Below are 25,646 nucleotides of genomic sequence, written 5' to 3'. Positions count from 1 at the left end.
TTTACCTGCCCACGTTTCCAGTCTCTCCAAGTCCTTCTGAGGACTGGGACATAGTCATTTAAAACAGTGTGGAGGCACGCTGAGGCTCAGGGAAAGCGGTGCTTTCCCTGGCCTTACGCAGCGCGCTGTCCGGGGGCGGGTCAGTGATGTCACGGAGTTGGTTCGCCCTCATTGGGCGAACCGCTCACGTGACCGGCCCTGCGCTCCGGCAAGCAGGAAAATCTGAAAACTTGGTGTGACACACGCTTCCGCAAGCGTGCGTGAGCCCCTGCTAAAGCCGCTCTCATTGCGGCTGCAGGGGCTCAGTGCCGAGTGTGAGCGTGGCTCAGCACGGCTCAGCCTTGCTCACACCACTATGTCCCAGGCCTGAAGAGAAATTACATACTGCTCTGATTCTACTACCAATTTAGTATCATCAGCAAAGATGGAGACTTTGCTCTCTCTGCCAACCTGAAGTTCATTAATAAACAAGTTAAAAAGCAGGGGTCCCAGTACCAATCTTTAAGGTACTCCACTCACAACTTTAGCCCAACCTGAAAAGGTTCCATTAACGACAACTCTTTGGTGTCTATCCTTCAACCAGTTTTCAATCCAGGTACAAATATTTTTACTGAGTCCAATTTGCTTTAGTTTGTACACTAACCTCTTGTGTGGAACTGTATGAAAAGCCTTTACAAAATCTAAGTAGACCACATCAACTGCATTACTCTGGTCTCAATTCCTACTTACCTCCTCAAAGAAACTAATAAGGATAGTTTGGCATGATCTATCCTTCCTAAATCCATGCTGTCCATTACTAATACTTTTGTTTCCCATTAGGTATTCCTGAATATGACCTCGTACTAAACCTTCAAGTATGAACTTCTTCCTCAGTTAACCAATTGTTCATTAATATAGAGCTTGTAGATTCCTCCTGCATCACTCCTATTGCAATTGATTCTTCCCTGGTAAAAACAAAGAATTAGTTTACCTCTGCTTTTTCCTTATCTCCAATAATTTGCCTGCCCATCTCACACTGAACACCTTATTTTTATATGCTCAGGAATAAAAGGCTGTCCAGCCTTTTCATCCTCTCAATACTATCTGTACGGAGCTGCAACCAGATACATTGCGTCTCTGATTTCCGATGTCACTACCCATTGCAAGATCTTTTACAGTATGGGGGGGAATCTTCTATGCATGTATTTTTCCCATATTCCATGTCCCTGTTGTAATGCACAGGGGGATGTCCTGAGAACGATAAAATAAACTAACAAATACCAATCACTGTTTTTTTAATTCCCTGTACATTTTGGGGGATGGTGGATAATCTAAAGAGAGGTGTGAAGAAAGGGGAGAGGACAGTGCCATGTCAATCTAATATGATTATACAATAGTGCAGGGGTTCTCAACTCTAGTCCTCAAGACCCCCCTCCCCCCAACAGGTCAGGTTTTAAGGATATCCCTTCTATAAATAACTTATCAATGTAATTGCCAAACTCTCATAAATGTCTTATTCTTACAGGAAAATGTCCATTCTGTGTCTCCATGTCTCTGCCAGCACTATAATGTCAGGAAGGAAAAACCTGGGCACTGCGGATTTCTGCTTAGAAAATTTATTGGGTGCCAATGATAAATGACGTTCCGGCCTCAAGGGCCTTTCTCAAATGCCAATGGCAGGTGTCAGGTGAAGGGTAATTGAAGAGAGAGGTCAACTCAACCTATAAGAGGAGCTAAATAAAGTAAAATACTTCCCAGGTTCCCAATGTCCTTGTCACTAAGTAACACTGAAGGTGATTTAACAAAAATACCCATGTCTACTTCAAAAAAACATACACCAATTGCCAGGATTTTAACCCATGTTATACTGTGAACAGCAATGGGGGCGACATGTGCGCCCTCATCATCCTAGGATGGAGAACATGAAGTTGTCTTTGCGGAGAGCAACTCTGTTGTAACAGGTCATATTCTGTTGTGGTTGAGGTACATCGACGACATCCTCATACTGTGGCAGGGCAGTGCCATGGAGTTTGAGGGTTTCATTGATGTCCTCAACCATAACAACCGTAACATTAGACTGACTTTTAAATGGAGTCATGACTCTGTCGATTTTTTAGACCTTAAGATTGGCTTTGTAAAGTCTGGCCATGTGGTCACTGATATTCTCCACAAAGACACCTCTACTAATGCTATATTGCATGCCGTTAGTTCTCACCCTAAACATCAGATCTCAGGAATACCTACAAGTGAGTTGTTGAGGTTAAAACGAACCATTGAATTATTTGACCAAAGGGCCATAGAGATGAAGGAAAGGTTTTACAATAGAGGTTACGGTAAATCTAGTGTAGCCAGGGGATTTTCACATAGTATTAACGGTAAGGTTACGGCCCCGCTGTCTGCGCGCCTACCAGGCTGGAGGCGCGTGCAGCCGAGTTCCCCGGTCAGCAGTGAGCTGCAGGTGGAAAGACAGGGGGGCGTGACTGGGGAGTGACAGGGGGCGCGGCCATGACGTCACCTAGCAGGTTCACCCTCATTGGCTGAACCGCTGGGGGGCGTGGCCTAGCGTTCTGTCGCTAGTAGTGAACTCAATTTTCTACTCTCCTGGAAAAACTGTCAGCGCAGCGCGGCGTCCACCCCTCGCAGCGGGCCTGGCCTCATTGAGGGGCGGCTCGTGTCCCTGCAGCATCCGCCATAGCGGGCGCTGCAGTAGCCAGCAGGGACCAAGCCTAAGGCCTCGGGCATGGTCAGTGCTTAGGCGCTGACCCGTGCTGAGGCGCGCTCACGCTTACCAGTGAGCCCCTGCAGCCGCAATGATCCGTTGATTTATGTAGGGATAACTACCAGGGAGGTTAGATTAGGAGTATTGGAACATGGCAGGAACATACGCAATGCACAAAAGGACCTAGATGCATTTAAAAAGATCATAACTGTTGCATGGCACTTTTTGCAGAAACATGACATGCACCCCAGTTTATTGGTGGCCATGGCAATAGATAAAATATCTTTGGTTATCAGAGGTGGGGATCTGGAAAAGGCCCCTCTACAGAGAGAAACCAGGGGGATCATTCAGCTTCGGACTATGGTACCCAAGGGGCTGGACGATTCCGTAGGCTTTGCCATGTTTCTCTAAAGTTTTGACTATTGTGAAATATTTGTTATACCATTATTGTGGTTTCCTCTGATAGATCAATGTCCAGGCAAATTTCCATAAGACTCTGGATTATCATTTACAAAGGAGAGGTTAGATACTTTGTTATATGCCCCCTTTCTTAGTGTCATAAATACCATTCATACTGTATGCTTTTATCATGTCTTTACTATGTTTCTGTTTTTTCTGTTTTGTATTTGCATGGGGAAAATGCTTTTGCGGTCTAGTGATGCTCCAGCTTTGAACTTGCTCTGGCCCCACTGTTTCAAGAAGGCGACGCTTTAGAACAGGATCTGTGGGACCACAGTAATATCATCAGCCTGCATTTCATGTGATGGGCCCTGCTGTCTGCGACCGTGCCGTGTGTGCTGCTGATGTTGGCATAACAATGATGCGGGTGCTAGAGGTCAACGCAATCGTTTCCCTGCACTGAAGAGATCAGCCGGGTATTAGCAACGCTCCTATGATAACATGCCGTGTTTGGACACACTACCAATGCCGATAGCGTGCCGTGAGTGGTCTCCACCCCCCGGTTCTCCTGCACTAAAGAGATCAGCTGGCTGTCAGTCACACCCCCATGACGACATGTAGGCAGTGATTGGATGGGCTGCTGAGAGGTCTCCTTGATCGGCTGTAGGCACTAATGTGGCCAGCAGCTGACTAGCCACGCCCCCATGACGCGCTAAGGCAGCGAATAGCAATTCTGCTTATGCTGAGAGCGCGCGAAACTCAATCAACTGGTTTCCTGTAAATAGCAACATGTCTCCTGCTTGTCACGCTGTGCTCACCACAAACAAGACGAGAGCCTGGTACTGAAATGGGAGTAGTAACAAACACCAGCCACAGGCACGGGGGCCACGTCCGGAGTGTAGGTTTGTCTTGGCAGCCAGGTCAGGGATATAGAGATCAGAGTAGTCTATACTTGCCTAGTTCAACGTAGGAGATATCCGGAGCGTAGAAGGTACTTTTGCCGACGGTCAGGGTTGGAGAGTGGAGAGTGGTCGAGGTACAATGCCGAGGTCAGGATTAGAGAGGAGCGAGGAGTCAGAGATAAAGTAATCCAAGGATAGAAGCGAGAGATAAAGTAATCCAAGGATAGAAGCGGAGCACAGCTGTTGAAAAATTGAGGCTAAACACCAAAGTAGAGGTTAAAAATAAACTTTAATTATGGCATATATGAGGGAATGCCAGGTAAAACCACTCTGACGCGTTTCAGGCAAACGCTCTTTTTTCGGAGTAGTCAAAGCAAGCCGATTCAGTACACAGAAGATCAAAACTGGGACAATGCAACAGGACAGGAACAAGGCAGGAACAGCAAGGGTGAACACAGGTAACAAGAATCTATGCTCAGCCAATATTTTTGTGACATTGGTGAGCATATATAGGCTGGATCAGCCAACCCCCATGGGGGTGGGCGGGGGCGTGGCCTCCACGGCAGCTGTGATAGGTCCAGGGCTCAACGAGCAGGTGTAGCTGTTTGTGCAGCTAAAGAATGTTGACACAGAGCTTGGGGGCGTGGCGCACGTGTCACGTGCAAGCACCACGCACAGGTAGCACGCGGCATGATCCGGAGGCAGAGCCTAAGTCAGCGGCGTCGGATGATGCCATCCTGGTGCGCATGCGCGCAGCGCGCGTCAGGTAAGGAGTGCGGTCCGTTGGCACCCCGCGAGCAAGTCCGTAGTCCTTACACTGCTGACTCCTCACTCCGTGAAGAAGCCACAAGGCGAAACACGTGTAGAGTGGGAGTTGAAGCGGGACCCCGAGACTTTATCTAAGTGTTTGTGCTTTATTATTGACCTAAGGACTTACATCTCTTCTGGCTGTGCTACTCTGCTCCTGCTGGAACGAGGGGGAAACTTTGGCCTAGTTCCTCCTCGTGATCTGACTCGATCCTTCATTGGACTATACTGCACACGCTCATCACGGGGGATAAGTATACATCCCTTTCTCCCCTCCCGTGTGTGGTTGGACGACCATTGTATATATTGATGTGCATTATCTCCATAATAACTGGATTTTTCACTATATCTATCCACCTATTAAGGTGTTTTTTGTGCTTATTCTCTGGATTTTGGTCACGGACTATCTAATGTCAGCTTTTTTTTTCCTGACTCCGGTGCATTATACCTTTCAGAGTCTGATCCATGATGACATTTTTCTGTACAGTATATGTGTCTGCCTGAGATATCTAGCCAGATTTATTGTTAGTTCTGTCCTTTGGGTTCTATTTCTCTGACCCGCCGGTCTTGATGATTCAGGGAATCTGTTTCCCTGGTCTCTCACCTGTGCCTCTGCTGCATCAGCTTTCAATTAGTGCTGAGGTTAGACCCATGCCTTTATAGAGTTATTCATGCACTTCCACCGTGTCTATTTTGGGGTCCCGCTATTCTGTTTTTAAATATGTTTTAAGTGTGTTATGGTTAAATACAATACATTGTTACATTCTTTTGGGATTAACACACACATTCCCAGCTAGCTCAAACTCCCACACCCACCACACCTTGAATATATATTTATGTCAAAAAGAGTGCTACTGAGTGTGGCAAATGTATAAAACAAAAGACAGGGGTGCCCAATGCTACATCCAATTGACAAAACATATAAAGTAATAAGTATAAAGTTTAAATACTTCAATAATAATAATAATAATAATTACTTGGTTATTTAGTTAAACCCTCTGGCCAAAGCGTCATAAGCCTGCATACCACATCAAGGTAAACCAAAATTAAAGCTTTACACTCTTCTGCCCCTCCTTACATCTCAGCCCTAATTTCTCGCTATGCACCATTCTGACTCTTGTGTTCCGCTCAAGGATGTCTTCTCTCTACCCCCTTTGTATCTAAAGCCCTCTCCCGCCTTAAACCTTTCTCACTAACTGCCCCACACCTCTGGAATGCCCTCCCCCTCAATATCCAACTAGCACTCACTCTATCTACCTTTAAGACCCACCTTAAAACACATCTGCTTAATGAAGCATACGAGTAGCTCCGCGGCTAATACTGTACACCTGATACATAAAGCTTCCCCTGCAGACGCACTTACCAGAACTCTCTCCTACTGTCTCTGTACGGTCTTCCTACCTACCAATTAGATTGTAAGCTCTTCGGAGCAGGGACTCCTCTTCCTAAATGTTAATGTTTATGTCTGAAGCAGTTATTCCCATGTTCTGTTATTTGTATTATTTGTTATTTATATGAATGTCACATGTATTACTACTGTGAAGCCCTACTGTATGTACATTAATGGTGCTATATAAATAAACAAGATATAACAGTGCTCACACCGAATAGAAATCAAAAAGGGGCAAGATACTTGCAATTTTGTACCGGTGCTCCTGGTTCAGGGAAAACCTGTCTAAGGAAATCCTGAGCATAGAGATAAGATAGATGATCCAGGGTACTACGGATTTTCAAAAGATTTATTGCGTCCAAACAGCACGACGTTTCGATCTACTCAGAGGTCTTTCTCCAGTGACTGGCATACCATATAAAAAGCTGTCCAATATATAGTCCCACAAATTAAAGCAAACAATCACCCCCCGATCACCCACGTGAATCCACTAGAACTCTTATCTCCTTCCGCATTCCAAACAGTCCTCGTATCCGCTCCGGTATTGGTGACATCATTACGTCGTTACGTTCACGTTCTTCCGTGTGTCCTGATTGGCTCCGAAATCCCGCGAGTGTTCGTCATCAATGATGTCATCGTGAGCGTGGAGATACGCATCCCCGTCGCTGCAAGGCCTGGTCCCGCTGGCATCCCCACGTCACCGCGCCTGGTCCTGAGTTCACGCGCACGTGCATCATCACCGACGTCATCAGTGGGCGTGTCGGTCCGGTATGCATCCCTCATCCATCGCGCCATGTGAAATCCATCTTCGCGCTTGCGCAAGAACTATGCGCTTGAGAGCGCTTCCTCCTGTCTCCTCACTAGGGATCGCGGAGGAGGGATTGTGCCACGGTTTGTGCTGGTGTGGGGGTCATACGATGCGGATTGTCACATAAGGGAGAGATGGAGAAAATCAGTGTGGAATCAACAGTAGTGCTATTAATCCCCTAGGTGCATATATACAATAAAATAAATTAAGTAAAATGGGAAGGCTAGTTCTAATAAATGACCAACCTTATCACAATAGAGGGAGAAAAAAGAAGAGGAAAAGCAGGATGGAGGTCAGCAGCAGCTGCAGCAGCAGCAGCTAGTAGGTGAATCTACACAATATCAAATTATCTAGTGCCCAAAAAACAATTCAGGGACAAAAAAATCATTAAGGCCTGTAGGGGAGGGGGGCGCAAACTTTTGCAGCTGCACCGCTCTGCCTTTCTTCCGCTGGTGCTCGCGCCCCCTCCCTTGCCTTGAAGCGGCGTCAAATGACGCCGCGGGGTCATGTGACATCACGTCACTTGACCCGCAGCGTCATTTGACGCGTGTGACGTCACGGCACGCGACCCACCACGTTGCCATGGACACGAGTGACGCCGACAGAGTCAAGGTAAGTATAGCGTTGCAGAGGCCTCACGCGATGCCCGGCATTTAATTTAAATGCCGTGGGGAAGAGCGCGGGGCCACTGCAACCGCCCGTGCCCCCCCAGAAAGATTTCCTGCCCCCCCCACTTTGCCCACCGCTGCTCAAGAGAATACTGTGTCCAGTGTAAACATCCAGAACGCTTCTTTTTTTAAATAAAGCTATATCCTTTTCAGAACCTGGAAGTGTCTTGTGTATTTGATCTATTCCCATTACTTTGTGCTTGTCTCTTGTGACGGACAACATCTGCACACAGATCTGCACCGTAAGCCCACGGACAGGAATTTCGCACTGCATGCATTACGTTTTCACCCAGACCCTCTAATCAAAATACTACCCTAGTCACAGAAAATTAGAGCGACTAGGATAGTCGACAGGCCTGATAATGTCGAGGAGACATTGAGTGATATTAAGCACAGATTCATAAAACGAGGTCATAGGTGCTCTACGGTAGAGGAAGCCTTCAAAAGAGAACCCAACACAATACAGGAAAGGAAACTTCCGGAGAGGATTAGTTTTGTTAGTAAATACACGGCAGCCAGCGGGTTCATCAAAAAATAGCATCCGTAGACACTGGAGAGTGCTCCAGATGGAGGAATCATTTGGTACCATCTGTAAGGACATGCCCAGATTTGCATATGAAAGGGGACAAAATGTAAAGGACATCCTCATTTCTGCGGGTAACAAAAAGCATTACACCACCTCACATGTTATCAGTAACCCGAAACCCGAGTGCTTTGGCTGCACAGTCTGCAACAGCCTTAATATCGGTGATGTATTCTATCACCCCAGGAATGGGCAGAAGCACATGATGAAAAGCAGAATCACATGTACTTCCATTAACGCTGTATACACTACGAAATGCCCTTGCGGGCTAGTTTATGTGGGAAAGACAAACAGGATGTTGAAAACTAGGTTCATCGAACATAGGAGCAAAATTGGGGGCAAAAAAAGAGGAAACCGCTCTTATAAAACACTGCACTGAATTTAAGCATAATGTACAGTAGCCTCTCTCAAAGTAATGGGAATAGATCAAATACACAAGACACTACCAGGTTCTGAAAAGGATACCGTTTAGCTTTATTAAAAAAAGAAGCGTTCTGGATGTTCACACTGAACACAGTATTCCCTACAGGCCTTAATTATTTTTTTGTCCCTGAATTGTTTTTTGGGCACTAGATAATTTGATATTGTGTAGATTCACCTACTAGCTGCTGCTCCTGCTGACCTCCATCCTCTTCTTTTTTCTCCCTCTATTGTGATAAGGTTGGTCATTTATTAGAACTAGCCTTCCCATTTTACTTAATTTATTTTATTGTATATATGCACCTAGGGGATTAATAGCACTACTGTTGATTCCACGCTGATTTTCTCCATATCTCCCTTATGTGACAATCCGCATCGTATGACCCCCACACCAGCACAAACCGTGGCACTATCCCTCCTCCGCTATCCCTAGTGAGGAGACAGGAGGAAGCGCTCTCAGGCGCAAAGTTCTTGCGCAAGAGCGAAGATGGATCTCACATGGCGCGATGGATGAGGGATGAATACCGGACCGACACGCCCACTGATGACGTCGGTGATGATGCACGTGCGCGTGAACTCAGGACCAGGCGCGGTGACGTGAGGATGCCAGCGGGACCAGGCCCTGCAGCGACGGGGATGCGTATCTCCACGCCCACGATGACATCATTGATGACGAACACTCGCGGGATTTCGGAGCCAATCAGGACACACGGAAGAACGTGAACGTAACGACGTGATGACATCACCATGACCGGAGCGGACACGAGCACTGTTTGGAATGCGGAAGGAGATAAGAGTTCTAGTGGATTCACGTGGGTGACCGGGGGGTGATTGTTTGCTTTAATTTGTGGGACTATATATTGGGCACTTTTTATATGGTATGCCAGTCACTGGAGAAAGACCTCTGAGTAGGTCGAAACGTCGTGCTGTTTGGACGCAATAAATCTTTTGAAAATCCGTAGTGCCTTGGACCATCTATCTTACCGTTATATAAATAAAGACATACGTACGTACATACAGGTGGTCCTCCCGTATCCGGCAGATAACGGGCCGTCGGATTGCGGGTCCGTGTTAATCCGTGGTGGTGAGCGTCGGATAAGCGGTTCCGATGTCGGATAATACAGCCATACTTTTTTGTTTAATTTTGAGGACATTTAAATCGGGATACACAAGTGTGAGACAACGAGACACAAAGTCATCTTTTTTTCTCAAGCAAAGCCCCTTTTTTTAGTTTATTTTTCTAAATATGTTTCATAATGTAACCCCCTGAAACACCTTCCTTCTTACCGCAATGTCACCTGACACTAACTGTTTCCTGTTCATTATAACATCTATATAACCTATATTGATGAATCATGAAAAGTAGTATTTTTCCTATATTTTTCCTATATCTGTTAGCACGGGGATGGCCAACTCCAGTCCTCAAGAGCCACCAACAGGTCAGCTTTTCTGGATATCCCTGCTTCAGCACAGGTGGCTAAATCAGTGGCACAGTCGAAGACAGCACAGGTAGCTCTTCAGCACAGGGGGCACAATCAGCGGCTAGTGGTTTAGTCTTCGACTGAGCATCTGATTGAGCCCTCTGTGCTGAAGCAGGGATATCTTGAAAGCCTGACCTGTTGGTGGCCCTTGAGGACTGGAGTTGAGAACCTCTATATTAGCAGGAAAAATTGGGAAATCAAAGAAAGTTGGGGAGCTGCATTTTTTATTACCCAGTAACCTGAAAGAAAACCCCTAGATTGAGTTCAATTACCTGCATAGTTCCTCAAAATGCATCCGGCCGCCTCCCGGGATAAGAATGAATAAACTGGAGATGAACAGCTGCACTGGGACAGCTTCTGTACCATACGCTTCTTATCTCCTGACTGGATGATTCATCTTATCTCAGGGCAACCTCCTGGGAGACTTGGTGCAGGTGTCCTTCACACCTGAGTAACAGCTCGGTGTGGGAAGGTGGGTAACTGTATAATGCTACAACATTGTCAGTGTTCTTTAACCCATGCCGTGCTAAAAAGCTGTGCTATACAGCAGGCATGAGTTTATAGGGTTCCAGGATGGAAACCTATCTCGGCTTCAAATTGCAAAGCCAGTGTCACCAACCGCGCGAGACCGAAAAGGTCGAAACAGCTGTCTGTGAGTAGCGTTAGTGGCCATGCACTTATTTAACCCAGGCTGTGCTGAAAGGCCGCGCTTATAGTGCCGGCGACGCTGACATCACGGTGCGATCGCTGGAAAAATCCGATTGAAGTGACTTCCAGCGATCGCGACCAAGGCGTCGCGCCGCTCCTACTATAAGCGCACGCAACGGCGTCAATACATTTGTTTTGATGCAACATTGCGTCGCTGTCACCGTCGAGATAAGCGTGGCCTAATGCGGCACGCATTAGCTTATAGGAGTCCATGTTAAAATGGATAAGAAGCAAAAGGTGACTCTGTCCTCATTTGCATGTCAATTCCCAGAACTCCTTGCTGCAGTGGAAGCACTGTTTGCTAAGAGATAATGGGGAAAGACAGGATTGCACATGTATCTTTTGACATGCAAATGCACCACAAGCGGTAAGGAGAAAGAATCCCCTTTATAGCAGTAATATGTGCTTCTTGTTGCTTGATTTTTGTACCTCTATAATAAAGTTTTTGTTAAGATGAAGGTTTCTGGTAACCCCACAAATCATAGCTTGTTCCTTTACATTTGTGTAAGATCCTCCAGCTGTTTACAGACCCCCATCTCTTCCGCTGTGTGAGGTATACTTTGTTTCCCCCTCTGTGTGAGGTATACTTTGTTTCCCCCGCTGTGTGAGGTATACTTTGCTTCCCCCTCTGTGTGAGGTATACATTGTTTCCCCCTCTGTGTGAGGTATACTTTGTCTCCCCCTCTGTGTGAGGTATACTTTGTTTCCCCCTCTGTGTGAAGTATACTTTGTTTCCCCCTCTGTGTGAGGTATACTTTGTTTCCCCCTCTGTGTGAGGTATACTTTGTTTCCCCCCCTGTGTGAGGTATACTTTGTCTCCCCCTCTGTGTGAGGTATACTTTGTTTCCCCCTCTGTGTGAGGTATACTTTGTTTCCCCCTCTGTGTGAGGTATACTTTGTCTCCCCCTCTGTGTGAGGTATACTTTGTTTCCCCCTCTGTGTGAGGTATACTTTGTTTCCCCCTCTGTGTGAGGTATACTTTGTTTCCCCCTCTGTGTGAGGTATACTTTGTTTCCCCCTCTGTGTGAGGTATACTTTGTTTCCCCCCCCTGTGTGAGGTATACTTTGTCTCCCCCTCTGTGTGAGGTATACTTTGTCTCCCCCTCTGTGTGAGGTATACTTTGTTTCCCCCTCTGTGTGAGGTATACTTTGTTTCCCCCTCTGTGTGAGGTATACTTTGTTTCCCCCCCTGTGTGAGGTATACTTTGTTTCCCCCCCTGTGTGAGGTATACTTTGTTTCCCCCTCTGTGTGAGGTATACTTTGTTTCCCCCTCTGTGTGAGGTATACTTTGTTTCCCCCTCTGTGTGAGGTATACTTTGTCTCCCCCTCTGTGTGAGGTATACTTTATTTCCCCCCTGTGTGAGGTATACTTTGTTTCCCCCTCTGTGTGAGGTATACTTTGTTTCCCCCTGTGTGAGGTATACTTTGTTTCCCCCCCTGTGTGAGGTATACTTTGTTTCCCCCTCTGTGTGAGGTATACTTTGTTTCCCCCCCTGTGTGAGGTATACTTTGTTTCCCCCTGTGTGTGAGGTATATTTTGTTTCCCTCTGTGTGAGGTATACTTTGTTTCCCCCTCTTTGTGAGGTATACTTTGTTTCCCCCTCTGTGTGAGGTATACGTTGTTTCCCGCTCTGTGTGAGGTATACGTTGTTTTCCTCTGTGTGAGGTATACTTTGTTTCCCCCTCTGTATGAGGTATACTTTGTTTCCCCCTCTGTGTGAGGTATACTTTGTTTCCCCCTCTGTGTGAGGTATACTTTGTTTCCCCCTCTGTGTGAGGTATACTTTGTTTCCCCCTCTGTGTGAGGTATACTTTGTTTCCCCCTCTGTGTGAGGTATACTTTGTTTCCCCCTCTGTGTGAGGTATACTTTGCTTCCCCCTCTGTGTGAGGTATACTTTGCTTCCCCCTCTGTGTGAGGTATACTTTGTTTCCCCCTCTGTGTGAGGTATACTTTGTTTCCCCCTGTGTGAGGTATACTTTGTTTCCCCCTCTGTGTGAGGTATACTTTGTTTCCCCCTCTGTGTGAGGTATACTTTGTTTCCCCCTCTGTGTGAGGTATACTTTGTTTCCCCCTGTGTATGAGGTATACTTTGTTTCCCCCCCTGTGTGAGGTATACTTTGCTTCCCCCTCTGTGTGAGGTATACTTTGTTTCCCCCTCTGTGTGAGGTATACTTTGTTTCCCCCTCTGTGTGAGGTATACTTTGTTTCCCCCTCTGTGTGAGGTATACTTTGTTTCCCCCTGTGTGTGAGGTATACTTTGTTTCCCCCTCTGTGTGAGGTATACTTTGTTTCCCCCTCTGTGTGAGGTATACTTTGTTTCCCCCTCTGTGTGAGGTATACTTTGTTTCCCCCCCTGTGTGAGGTATACTTTGTCTCCCCCTCTGTGTGAGGTATACTTTGTTTCCCCCTCTGTGTGAGGTATACTTTGTTTCCCCCTCTGTGTGAGGTATACTTTGTTTCCCTCTGTGTGAGGTATACTTTGTTTCCCCCCCTGTGTGAGGTATACTTTGTTTCCCCCTCTGTGTGAGGTATACTTTGTTTCCCCCCCTGTGTGAGGTATACTTTGTTTCCCCCTGTGTGTGAGGTATATTTTGTTTCCCTCTGTGTGAGGTATACTTTGTTTCCCCCTCTGTGTGAGGTATACTTTGTTTCCCCCCCTGTGTGAGGTATACTTTGTTTCCCCCCTGTGTGAGGTATACTTTGTTTCCCCCTCTGTGTGAGGTATACTTTGTTTCCCCCTCTGTGTGAGGTATACTTTGTTTCCCCCTCTGTGTGAGGTCTACTTTGTTTCCCCCTCTGTGTGAGGTATACTTTGCTCTGACGGTCTGAACACTCATTCCTTTACTTTATTCTGGAGCGTTGCCTTGAGCATTTCTAACTTTTGGTGTAGTAGCAGCATTCTCCCAAACCATACAGGGGCCCCCGTACCAAGATTATATTTACTCAACAATACAATCATTACAATAGCTGTTATTGTGTCACTATTTTATTGCTACAAAGTAGGACACATTATCATAAAAAGCACATTGAATGATTGAAGGTCAGAATGTGACTTCATGCATATGACAGATCGTTGTTTAAAATTAATTTGGACGTGTTGTGTGATGTGGAATGCCTGATTGCGACAAATTAAATTAAATCAGAAATTATGCATATTTTTTATTTATACCGAGAGCTGTTAAAATGTTGCCAACCTATATAATGGACCATCTGTGCAACGTCAAATCCACTTTTGGGTGAAACGTACCAACTTAATTCTGCGCTGACACCGTGAACAGGCGTTTTAGGGCTTCACGCGAAGTTTCTCCCCGGTGCATGATTTTAACACAATGCAAACATTTGTTTTGAGCACATACCATTTACATCGGTACGCACACCTGTGCGTCAAAAAATCATTCATAATGAAAATGATTGATGCGGATGGCGCAAATTGTGAAGTTTGAGGGTAGCGCTGTACACAGACGCACACAGGTGCAATTTAAAGTGACATTTCCCTCTGTCAGTTGTCCGTAGTAAATAGGCCCCACGGCGTTTTTATGATTATAATTATTATATCTTTATCTCGGCCTTTCCTTAGTTATTGTAGAACATTAGATTTTGCTTCTTACTTACGGCTTCTGTGTGTCTATAAAGCAATGCTACGTGTATTTACTTTGTTTTGCAGACGTTACAGATGTAGCGGGCATCATTGTTCTCTTATATTGCGATATGTTGTGATATTCTGCGCCGGCACCCCATCTTACAGAACTTCTCTGATATCCTGTATTAGAACGAGATATGTCGCGTTTTCTGGGAGAACAATGAAGTCTGCAACATCTCTGCCTCCGCTGGGTTGCTGTTCCATGCAGCCACTACCTTAGCAATAAGGAATTATCTTCTATACTACCCTCCAGCTTCATTGCATGACACCCTTTTCCAAAAACTCATTTTCCCTGAAGAATTCTGTCTTTTTTGGAAGTAAACCCTGCAATTTTTTAGTCCTTATGCTTTGTATTATAAGACCCAAGACTTTGAGTAAGGGGTTGCCCTGCATCTATAACATGAATGATCTGTAAGGAGACTTTGGGGATGGGTAAGTTCTTATGGGCAAGAACCTCTCGGTAAATATGGATTTAACCGTCAGATCTCCCAAAAACCATCATGTTTGAATATACAGTAAGTTGATGGTTGATACGCCATGATGGTTGATGGTTTCCCCTGTTGAACCCCTGGCAGTGCTCCGGATCTTAGAATGTTCCACCCGCTGAGAATAACAGCGGCGCGCTGCAGACTGAATTCAATCCCACTTCTGGAACCAGCTTTTAACAAAGCAATCCGAGCCTTTTTTTGTGTTTTTATTTTTTCTCTTCAATTTTTTTTTTATACCGGATTGAAGCAGGGGGTCTCCAGAGCGGAACCCCGTTTATTTCAGCTCCGGGGACCCCCTGCTTCCGGAGATACAGACTTCTGAAGGGGGCGCCGGTATCTCCTGCAGTTTTCAGCTTCCTCGTCACGCGGTCCAATAGGAAGCTGCACCTGATGATGTCGCGGCTTCCTATTGGCCCACAGGACCCCGTAGCTCCGAAATGCAGACATATAGTGAACCCCAGAGCGGCTACCTGCACCCCCTACGGAGGTATCTCCGGAAGCAGGGGGTCCCCGCAGCTGAAATTAATGGGGTCCAGCTCTGGAGCCCCCCTGCTTCAATCGTGTGTTTAAAAAAAAATTAAATAAAAACCGCTTGGATTGCCTCTTTAAGATCTCCCAAATCTCTACGCCCCGTACTGTACACTGCAGTGTGTCCCTTCTTCAGATGTACTCGGCAGCAGAGGTGTAAGTGAGCAAGGCACGAGGTGTGAGTTGAAGACAATGTACATACATGTGAGTGACCACAAGGCGTGAGGAACAGTTGAAGATTCCTTATACATATATGTCAGTGTGCACAGTGTGGGGCTCTACAGTATGTGCATATACTGTATAGCGAGTGTGCACAAGGTGTGAGACTATGTACATATACTGTATAGCGAGTGTGCACTAAGGTGTGAGACTATGTACATATACTGTATAGTGAGTGTGCACTAAGGTGTGAGACTATGTATATATATTGTATAGTGAGTGTGAGACTATGTACATATACTGTATAGTGAGTGTGCACTAAGGTGTGAGACTGTGTACATACTGTATAGTGAGTGTGCACAAGGTGTGAGACTATGTACATATACTGTATAGTGAGTGTGCACTAAGGTGTGAGACTATGTACATATACTGTATAGTGAGTGTGCACAAGGTGTGAGACTATGTACATATACTGTATAGTGAGTGTGCACAAGGTGTGAGACTATGTACATATACTGTATAGCGAGTGTGCACTAAGGTGTGAGACTATGTACATATACTGTATAGTGAGTGTGCACAAGGTGTGAGACTATGTACATATACTGTATAGTGAGTGTGCACTAAGGTGTGAGACTATGTATATATATTGTATAGTGAGTGTGAGACTATGTACATATACTGTATAGTGAGTGTGCACTAAGGTGTGAGACTATGTACATATACTGTATAGTGAGTGTGCACAAGGTGTGAGACTATGTACATATACTGTACAGTGAGTGTGCACTAAGGTGTGAGACTCTGCATATACTGTATAGTAAGTATGCACCAAGGTGTGAGACTATGTACATATACCATATAGTGAGTGCGCACAAGGTGTGAGACTATGTACATATACTGTATAGTGAGTGTGCATTAAGGTGTGAGACTATGTACACATACTGTATAGTGAGTGTGCACTAAGGTGTGAGACAATGTACATATACTGAATAGTGAGTGTGAGACTATGTACATATACTGTATAGTGAGTGTGCACTAAGGTGTGAGTCTATGCACATATACTGTATAGTGAGTGTGCACTAAGGTGTGAGACTATGTACATATACTGTATAGTGAGTGTGCATTAAGGTGTGAGACTATGTACATATACTGTATAGTGAGTGTGCACTAAGGTGTGAGACTATGTATATATACTGTATAGTGAGTGTGTATAGTGAGTGTGCACTAAGGTGTGAGACTATGTACATTATATTGTATAGTGAGTGTGTATTATGAGTGTGCACTAAGGTGTGAGACTATGTACATATATTGTATAGTGAGTGTGTATAGTGAGTGTGCACTAAGGTGTGAGACTATGCACATATACTGTATAGTGTGTGTATAGTGAGTGTGCACTAATGTGTGAGACTATGTAAATTATATTGTATAGTGAGTGTGCACTAAGGTGTGAGACTATGTACATATATTGTATAGTGAGTGTGTATAGTGAGTGTGTATAGTGAGTGTGCACTAAGGTGTGAGACTATGTACATATATTGTATAGTGAGTGTGTATAGTGAGTGTGCACAAGGTGTGAGACTATGTACATATACCGTATAGTGAGTGTGCACTAAGGTGTGAGACTATGTACATATATTGTATAGTGAGTGTGCACTAAGGTGTGAGACTATGCACATATACTGTATAGTGTGTGTATAGTGAGTGTGCACTAATGTGTGAGACTATGTAAATTATATTGTATAGTGAGTGTGCACTAAGGTGTGAGACTATCTAGATATATTGTATAGTGAGTGTGTATAGTGAGTGTGTATAGTGAGTGTGTATAGTGAGTGTGTATAGTGAGTGTGCACTAAGGTGTGAGACTATGTACATATATTGTATAGTGAGTGTGTATATTGAGTGTGTATAGTGAGCGTGCACTAAGGTGTGAGACTATGTACATATATTGTATAGTGAGTGTGTATAGTGAGTGTGCACAAGGTGTGAGACTATGTACATATACCGTATAGTGAGTGTGCACAAGGTGTGAGACTATGTACATATACTGTATAGTGAGTGTGCATTAAGGTGTGAGACTATGTACGTATACTGTATAGTGAGTGTGCACTAAAGTGTGAGACTATGTACATATACTGTATAGTGAGTGTGCACTAAGGTGTGAGACTCTGCATATACTGTATAGTAAGTGTGCACCAAGGTGTGAGACTATGTGCATATACCGTATAGTGAGTGTGCACAAGGTGTGAGACTATGTACATATACTGTATAGTGAGTGTGCATTAAGGTGTGAGACTATGTACACATACTGTATAGTGAGTGTGCACTAAGGTGTGAGACTATGTACATATACTGAATAGTGAGTGTGAGACTATGTACATATACTGTATAGTGAGTGTGCACTAAGGTGTGAGTCTATGCACATATACTATATAGTGAGTGTGCACTTAGGTGTGAGACTATGTACATATATTGTATAGTGAGTGTGTATAGTGAGTGTGCACTAAGGTGTGAGACTATGTACATATATTGTATAGTGAGTGTGTATAGTGAGTGTGCACTAAGGTGTGAGACTATGCACATATACTGTATAGTGTGTGTATAGTGAGTGTGCACTAATGTGTGAGACTATGTAAATTATATTGTATAGTGAGTGTGCACTAAGGTGTGAGACTATGTACATATATTGTATAGTGAGTGTGTAGAGTGAGTGTGTATAGTGAGTGTGCACTAAGGTGTGAGACTATGTACATATATTGTATAGTGAGTGTGTATAGTGAGTGTGCACAAGGTATGAGACTATGTACATATACCGTATAGTGAGTGCGCACAAGGTGTGAGACTATGTACACATACTGTATAGTGAGTGTGCATTAAGGTGTGAGACTATGTACGTATACTGTATAGTGAGTGTGCACTAAGGTATGAGACTATGTACATATACTGTATAGTGAGTGTGCACTAAGGTGTGAGACTCTGCATATACTGTATAGTAAGTGTGCACCAAGGTGTGAGACTATGTGCATATACCGTATAGTGAGTGCGCACAAGGTGTGAGACTATGCACATATACTGTATAGTGAGTGTGCATTAAGGTGTGAGACTATGTACACATACTGTATAGTGAGTGTGCACTAAGGTGTGAGACTATGTACATATACTGAATAGTGAGTGTGAGACTATGTACATATACTGTATAGTGAGTGTGCACTAAGGTGTGAGTCTATGCACATATACTGTATAGTGAGTGTGTATAGTGAGTGTGCACTAAGGTGTGAGACTATGTACATATATTGTATAGTGAGTGTGTATAGTGAGTGTGCACTAAGGTGTGAGACTATGCACATATACTGTATAGTGTGTGTATAGTGAGTGTGCACTAATGTGTGAGACTATGTAAATTATATTGTATAGTGAGTGTGCACTAAGGTGTGAGACTATGTAGATATATTGTATAGTGAGTGTGTATAGTGAGTGTGTATAGTGAGTGTGTATAGTGAGTGTGCACTAAGGTGTGAGACTATGTACATATATTGTATAGTGAGTGTGTATAGTGAGTGTGCACTAAGGTGTGAGACTATGTACATATATTGTATAGTGAGTGTGTATAGTGAGTGTGCACTAAGGTGTGAGACTATGTACATATATTGTATAGTGAGTGTGTATAGTGAGTGTGCACTAAGGTGTGAGACTATGTACATATATTGTATAGTGAGTGTGTATAGTGAGTGTGCACTAAGGCGCGAGGTGCCGTTGGAGACATATTTACCTTGTTCTCGCCATGACATTGCTCTTCTTGGGCTGCTGGTTCACTGGGCTTCCCACACTCCCATTCTTCAGGGACCCCTTCCTCGCCATCTCTCGCTGCTTCTCTGCAAGGGACGCACACAAGAACATGTTCAATCTATCCTGTACCCGCAATGAACTCAAGAAAAGAGGCTTCTATACAAAATATAAAGTGATGGAATTCAAGGTCACCCCAAGGTCACCATGCAAACCTGCTTTTCTCTCGGGATTTAAGATATGTTTAATAACCTAATCGAGAGGATAGTGCTACAGCTTTAGTCAAATCAAAACCGAGGGAGCATTTAAGATTCCCCGGAGGATAAATGCATGTTTATATATCGATATTTCTTACTTTACGTATGTAACAATCAAACAAAGAAATGAACCGTGTGCCAGGCCTGAGCTGGTGGCGACTTTCTTATATAACAGAATAAACATTAGTAACAAATCCTGAGACTATTACAGAATGGCTGGAATCCCACTGTGGGGTATATTGACGTTTATTGTAGCTCTAAGGTATAACAATGATGTCTGTTCATTAATATTGCCCTCTGAGAAATCAAAGCTGCTGCTTCATACAGTCGGTCAGGTTTCAAATGTAATTACTAGTTATACAAACCTAACAATTGTTACTAGATACAGCAGCTATCAGATGGACTCATTATACTTTTAAAGTGAGATAAACAATGTGAACGATAAAAAAGTGAATTTTAAGGCGCTAATGTGTATTAACTACAGTGTCTATAATATGAAGTGAATAATTCCTAGTGGACTAAGTGTGATATATTAAGTTTACATTTTTCTGTAGCCTAGGTGAAAAGGGGAATCTGTAGGTGAAAAGGGGAATCTGTAGGTGAAAAGGGGAATCTGTAGGTGAAAAGGGGAATCTGTAGGTGAAAAGGGGAATCTGTAGCCCTTATAAATGTGCAAGCGAAGGAAAAACACCCTGGCGCATGAAAGTTGGATCTGATAAATATCGTTTTGAAGCAATATTGGTATAACCGAGGTTTCTAAAGAAACGTTTGTGCAGTTTAAATCATAAAAATGTACTAAAAAATACAATAAAATAATACAATTAAATGAAAACTGACATAAATGTTATATAATACAAAATAATGTAATCCTATACCTTGATTAAGCTTAATCAATTGCCTGCAAATACAATAAACAGTTAATAACATTACAATGTATACCACATAGCAATAGAAAATACAGAAATAGAAAGGACTATTGGAAAAAAAATGCAATATTGTTGCAGGAACAAAATTGTTCCCAAATGTCCTGATTCTCCGTGAGTTTCCCAGTTGTTGAATGTTTGGCACTACGGCCCAAATATAAAATGCACAGAATAAAGGAACGCCTTTGCTTTTCACAACCCTTTGATGGCGCCTTTTGTAAGGTCACAGAATTGATGTTATCGTATTGTGCCTTGCAATTTAGCTGAAGGTTGGTAGTTATTTGTGATATTATATGTTTGTTGGTATTTTAGTGAATCCAAAAAAAGGTGATGGAGCACGGCCTGTGAAATAAAGGGCTGGCGGCTGGTAGAAATAAAATGAAAAATGCTTTATTCTAGATGCATAGTAGACATGGCTACAAAAAATGGGTCCTCTAACGCGTTTCACGCCATCGTGGCGCTTTGTCATTTACTATGACTCTATGGACGGAGGCACGCCATCCTCACCAGGATACAGCAAATTGTGAGTGATCTTTATTCCATTTAAACATTGTTTGCAGTTAGGCTATTTATGGCTCTAGCCTAGGGATATAGGATTATTGCTCCTACTAGTGGGTGTGGGGTGGGTTCTCTTTATTGGGAATTCATTTCACACAGCCACGGTGGGGTTTTGTCCTGTTATTGGAGCCCCATATTATGGCTGTATTATGAGCTCTATGCCTATTCATTGCATATACTACTTCACAGAGGATATATAATTTCCTGGACTTCTAAAAAGCTATATTGCTACTGTTATCCTGGATATTGGAAGCACCTTTTGGGATTCACTTCCCATGTCAACTTGGTATTTTAGTGGTTTAGATCAGCGGTGCTCAAACTGGGCGGCGCAAGATTTTTTTGGGGGGGGCGCGGGTGGTTGCAGAGGTCCCGTGCTCTTCCCCCAGGCATTTAAATGCAGAGGACCGCGCGAGGCCTCTGCAACCTCTCTTACCGGGATTCTACCGGCTTCAGCACACGTGACCATGGCAACGCGCGTCATATGACGTCACGATTGCTATGGTAACGTGACGTGAAATGACGCCGCGTGTCACGTGACCCGCGACGTCATTTGACGCCGCGCGAGATAAGGAGGGGGGTGGCCAACGGAGAAGGTAAGGCAGGGGGGACGCCGCAAAAAAAGTTTGCGCGCCCCTGGTTTAGATAACTCACTCGGAGCTATATGTGAACGACCTCTCTTCGGGTTATCCGCTTCCTTGTGTCGTTTCCTGGGAGAAGGTGTCCGTCTAGGCTGCTTCCATGTATGCTGCATCTGTGGGTTTGTGTACCGGCAAAAAAAAGGGTTTCACAGTCTTACCCCAGGGCTCCGCTGCATGGACCAGAGTTCACGGTCGTCGCGCCCCCGGTGCTGTGCTAATGCTTCTTCTGGTACTTCTTCCAGCTCGCAGCCATGCACAACAAACACGCCAAGTTCCCCTTCCTCATTGGGCCGTTTGGCGCCAAATCAGGTAGGGACTGTGCAGGTAGCGACTGTGCAGGTAGCTTTCTACTGGTGCTCACAAGGTATAGGTATCTCACCCTACGCGTTTCACCAGGTTCTGGCTTCCTAAGGGGTTTAGGGTGAGATACCAATACCTTGTGAGCACCCGTAGAAAGCTACCTGCACAGTCCCTACCCTATCCTACAACAGTCCGGGACAAAAGATAGATGTCCGGAGGGAACCTTCCACAGGTAATCAGAGTCCCGCCAGCAGTCCGACATCACAACGTGCTTCTGGAGCCAACGTCAACGCGTTTCGCGGAGTTACGCTTCATCTGTGTCATTTCAGTTGTGAGGTTTTTTTATTACCTCTTTTTATATAAAGATGTACTCTTTTTATACATACACGTTTCCTGGTTGCGCTCTTTTCTTGGTTATTTTTGGAGATTAAAGTTTGCCCCGGTGAGCCTGGGAGGATATTTGCAAGTGGAGGATCTTGTGCTCCCGGGTGACGGAGAGTGTTGAACTGCTCTTATCCAATCACCATAACACTGTGATAGTTATTTCAATATAGATAAGTCTGATTCACAAGAATGACCAACACCAGAAGTTGCAGTGTGATTGATTTCAGCTCAGGGGAATCCCCTGCTTCCCGAGATCGTGACCTCCGCAGGGGGTGCCGGTATCTTTGTGCAGTTTAAATGTCCAGGTCACGCGGACCGATAGGAAGCCCCCAGGAATGACGTCAGATCTTCCTATTTGCCCCCAGGAAATTAAAACGCTGCCAGTTAGGCACACAAGTTCTCTGGCTGCAGATACCGGCGCCCCCTACGGAGGTATGTATCTCTTGAAGTAAGGGGTCACCAAAGCTATAATTAATGAGGTTCAGCACCGGAGACCACCTGCTTCAATCCTAAAAAAAATTGTATTGCAAGGTGTTTTGCTGCTTTAAATAGGAAATAAAATAACTGTATTTGAGCGTCCAGTAAAATAAAGAAAAACAGAACTGTAAAAACAGTAATTAGTTATGGCTCTTGCATGGAAAACTATAGCGCAAAAGGAATACGGGTGTCAACAGCATTTATAAAATGAACTATGCTTGTCACCATGTAAAAAAGGTTGAATACTTCTGCCCTAGAGAAGTAAGACGCTGTGATATTGCCGGACTGCTGTTTCGTGCTGCTGCACTTCCCCAAAAGCTCCTGAGGTCTTCCCATGCAGCTATGAAGTGGCATCGCTATCATTTGATACCTTATGGCCCATTCACGTGGTTGGACGATAAGAAGTCTTCCGGTGCCAGGGGGTGTCTAATGGAATAACACTGCTCAGTAAGTATGGGCCTAAATGCCACATCTCCATCATCCATCCCGTTGTGAGTATCATTCATAGATGTACACACTGGTTGTTAACTGCCCACTGCTTCATTGTTTTGTGAATTGATGTGTATTACCTTCAGTCCTGAAGGGGTTAAAAAAAAACAGGTGAGAAGTGCAATTGAAGTCGGGCAGGCGCATAACTCTGCTCAGCGCCGGCTGCCCGACTCCTCCCGGGAGCGAATCTGTCAGCGCGGTAATAAGTTAGGCGCCCGCAGCTCGGAGACTCGACTCCATATGGAAAGCCGAGATTGAAAAGAACATCTGCAATATATGTAGAAAAAACACCGCTGTATTGCTCTCAGGTCATTAAACTAATAACATCTGTCAGCGGAGTGATGAGATTTACAGATTGTTGTGATGAGAATTCAGTCATCTGGTTAGAGATGAGGTTACCATGTTTGCTGCACCAACGATATGCAACAGCACCCGCGCTACTGGCAGTGTAGCTGGTTTATTTGAATGCCTTATTACTGAACTCACAGTCCCTAAGTGTCAGGTAAGAGAACTGTGACAGGGAGGTGCTGCCCCCGAAGTAGGAGTAATTGGGGAGAAATCTCAATGCACCGCAGTCAATTCTGCTTAGCACCGCTAAGGAAATATGGCCCCATATATCAAAAAGGCTCCATCCTTACCAAATGTGGAAGAAATAAAACCCCACTCAAGACTTTAGGATAATGTCTGTCAGAAGACTTGTATTACATATTGTGTACCTATCACAAGAGTACATATAAAAAGCAAACCTGAGTGAATATAATGCGCAGAGGTCTTAGCCCCCAACAGTCTATTTCATACCCTACCAAGGAGGCGTGAATGCATCATTTCACAATGTCATAATGTCTTACAACACTGGGGGTGTGCTTGCTGGCCCGGCATCTCAATAGTTACTTGTTATACAAATTGTCATATATTCTAGCAGTTTAAGCTAAAATAAAATTAAGATATGATACATGGCAGACTCGTCTCCCTCCTCCCAAGGCCAACAGCTGCACATCTCTCGTTTAGCCCTACAAGACGGAGTAAATAGATGAGGAAGCGAGGACAGGCCGGGACCGTTAGCGAGGACAAAAAAACAACAGTCTATGCAATTTATAAGGTGAAGCAAAGTTAAGGGAACCTAACAGACATTTTTTTAATCACATACAAAGTTCATTTCTACCCACAATGCACGTCTTCAGAAAAGACAAGTTCTTACCCAAAACCCACTGCTATGGCAAGGCCTGAAGTTTTATTCCACACAAAGCATAATGTAACAATAGCGGACATGTTCTGCATTATTTTTCCTATTGAATTGCTCTTTAGTGCATTACCAGTATTCGGAGGTCAGATTTAAAAAGGACGCACGTTGCCTTCAGTTCGCTACAAAAAGGGTTAGATAATGTACACCTGCTTGCATCATACTGTCTGCTCAATGTCCCGGAGGCATCAAAGTGCTATCTGAATTATTGTGCAATGACTTTAATGGCAGATATCGCCGATTCGGGCGCCGTACATCTTGTTTCAGAAAAATATCGATTGCCAACTGTTTAATACAGCATTCCCCCTTGCAAAATACTTGTAAAAACATCCACCCATGTATCATCTCCACCATTTTGAATGTTTATGTTTCATAATTTACGATCAATTTAATGGCGTTCTATTTCCTGCTCTAACTAGTGGCTCAGATCCACAGTAGCTGAAGAAACTATTCTGCAGTCATTCCAGAGTAACAATAAAAAGACCCAAATCACAAAATTGTTCGCAGAAAATTCCCGGTCATAATCGGCTCATGGAAAAAATTATTTTACTAATGTTACAAGTTGCTTGATTACAAAGGTAGAAAAAGCTGTGGTACTGGGTCCTCAAGTACTGGATCCAAATGTACAGTAGAAATATAGTAATATGGAGACACGGTGTAGGAAAAAGGGGGGGGGAGGTGTGGTGGTTGAGGACCGACTTCAAAAAGTATAATACTGGTAGGTGAGGAGATCTTAATAATGTCTAAATACCAGAGACAGATATTCCCTGAAGGCAAAAAGTAAGTGAGTGTTAATCCACCCTTGATTACAAAGGCACTTGCTCCCGCTTGTAATATTGTATTTAAAGTTAACTTGCATGTATGCGAGAGGCAGGCAGACTTGTCTGAATCCGTTACTACGGATCTTTCCCCGGTCCAATC

At 44.3% G+C, this 25,646-nt stretch overlaps 1 protein-coding gene across 2 annotated transcripts in view; it reads right to left on the bottom strand.

The window, feature by feature from the left end:
- FAM219A (family with sequence similarity 219 member A) overlaps positions 1–25,646 on the bottom strand; it is a 226,100-nt gene that overhangs the window by 6,621 nt on the left and 193,833 nt on the right. For both annotated transcript variants that reach the window (XM_075582530.1, XM_075582519.1), the window contains exon 3: positions 19,446–19,548. In XM_075582530.1, the coding sequence (XP_075438645.1) occupies positions 19,446–19,548 (103 nt within the window). The remainder of the gene's footprint in view (positions 1–19,445; positions 19,549–25,646) is intronic.

This window comes from Ascaphus truei, chromosome 1, assembly GCF_040206685.1.
Source record: "Ascaphus truei isolate aAscTru1 chromosome 1, aAscTru1.hap1, whole genome shotgun sequence".
In the NCBI taxonomy this organism is placed as follows: domain Eukaryota; kingdom Metazoa; phylum Chordata; class Amphibia; order Anura; family Ascaphidae; genus Ascaphus; species Ascaphus truei.
The sequence above is the reverse complement of the archived record's forward strand: the minus strand, read 5'-3'. Positions and strand labels throughout refer to the sequence as shown.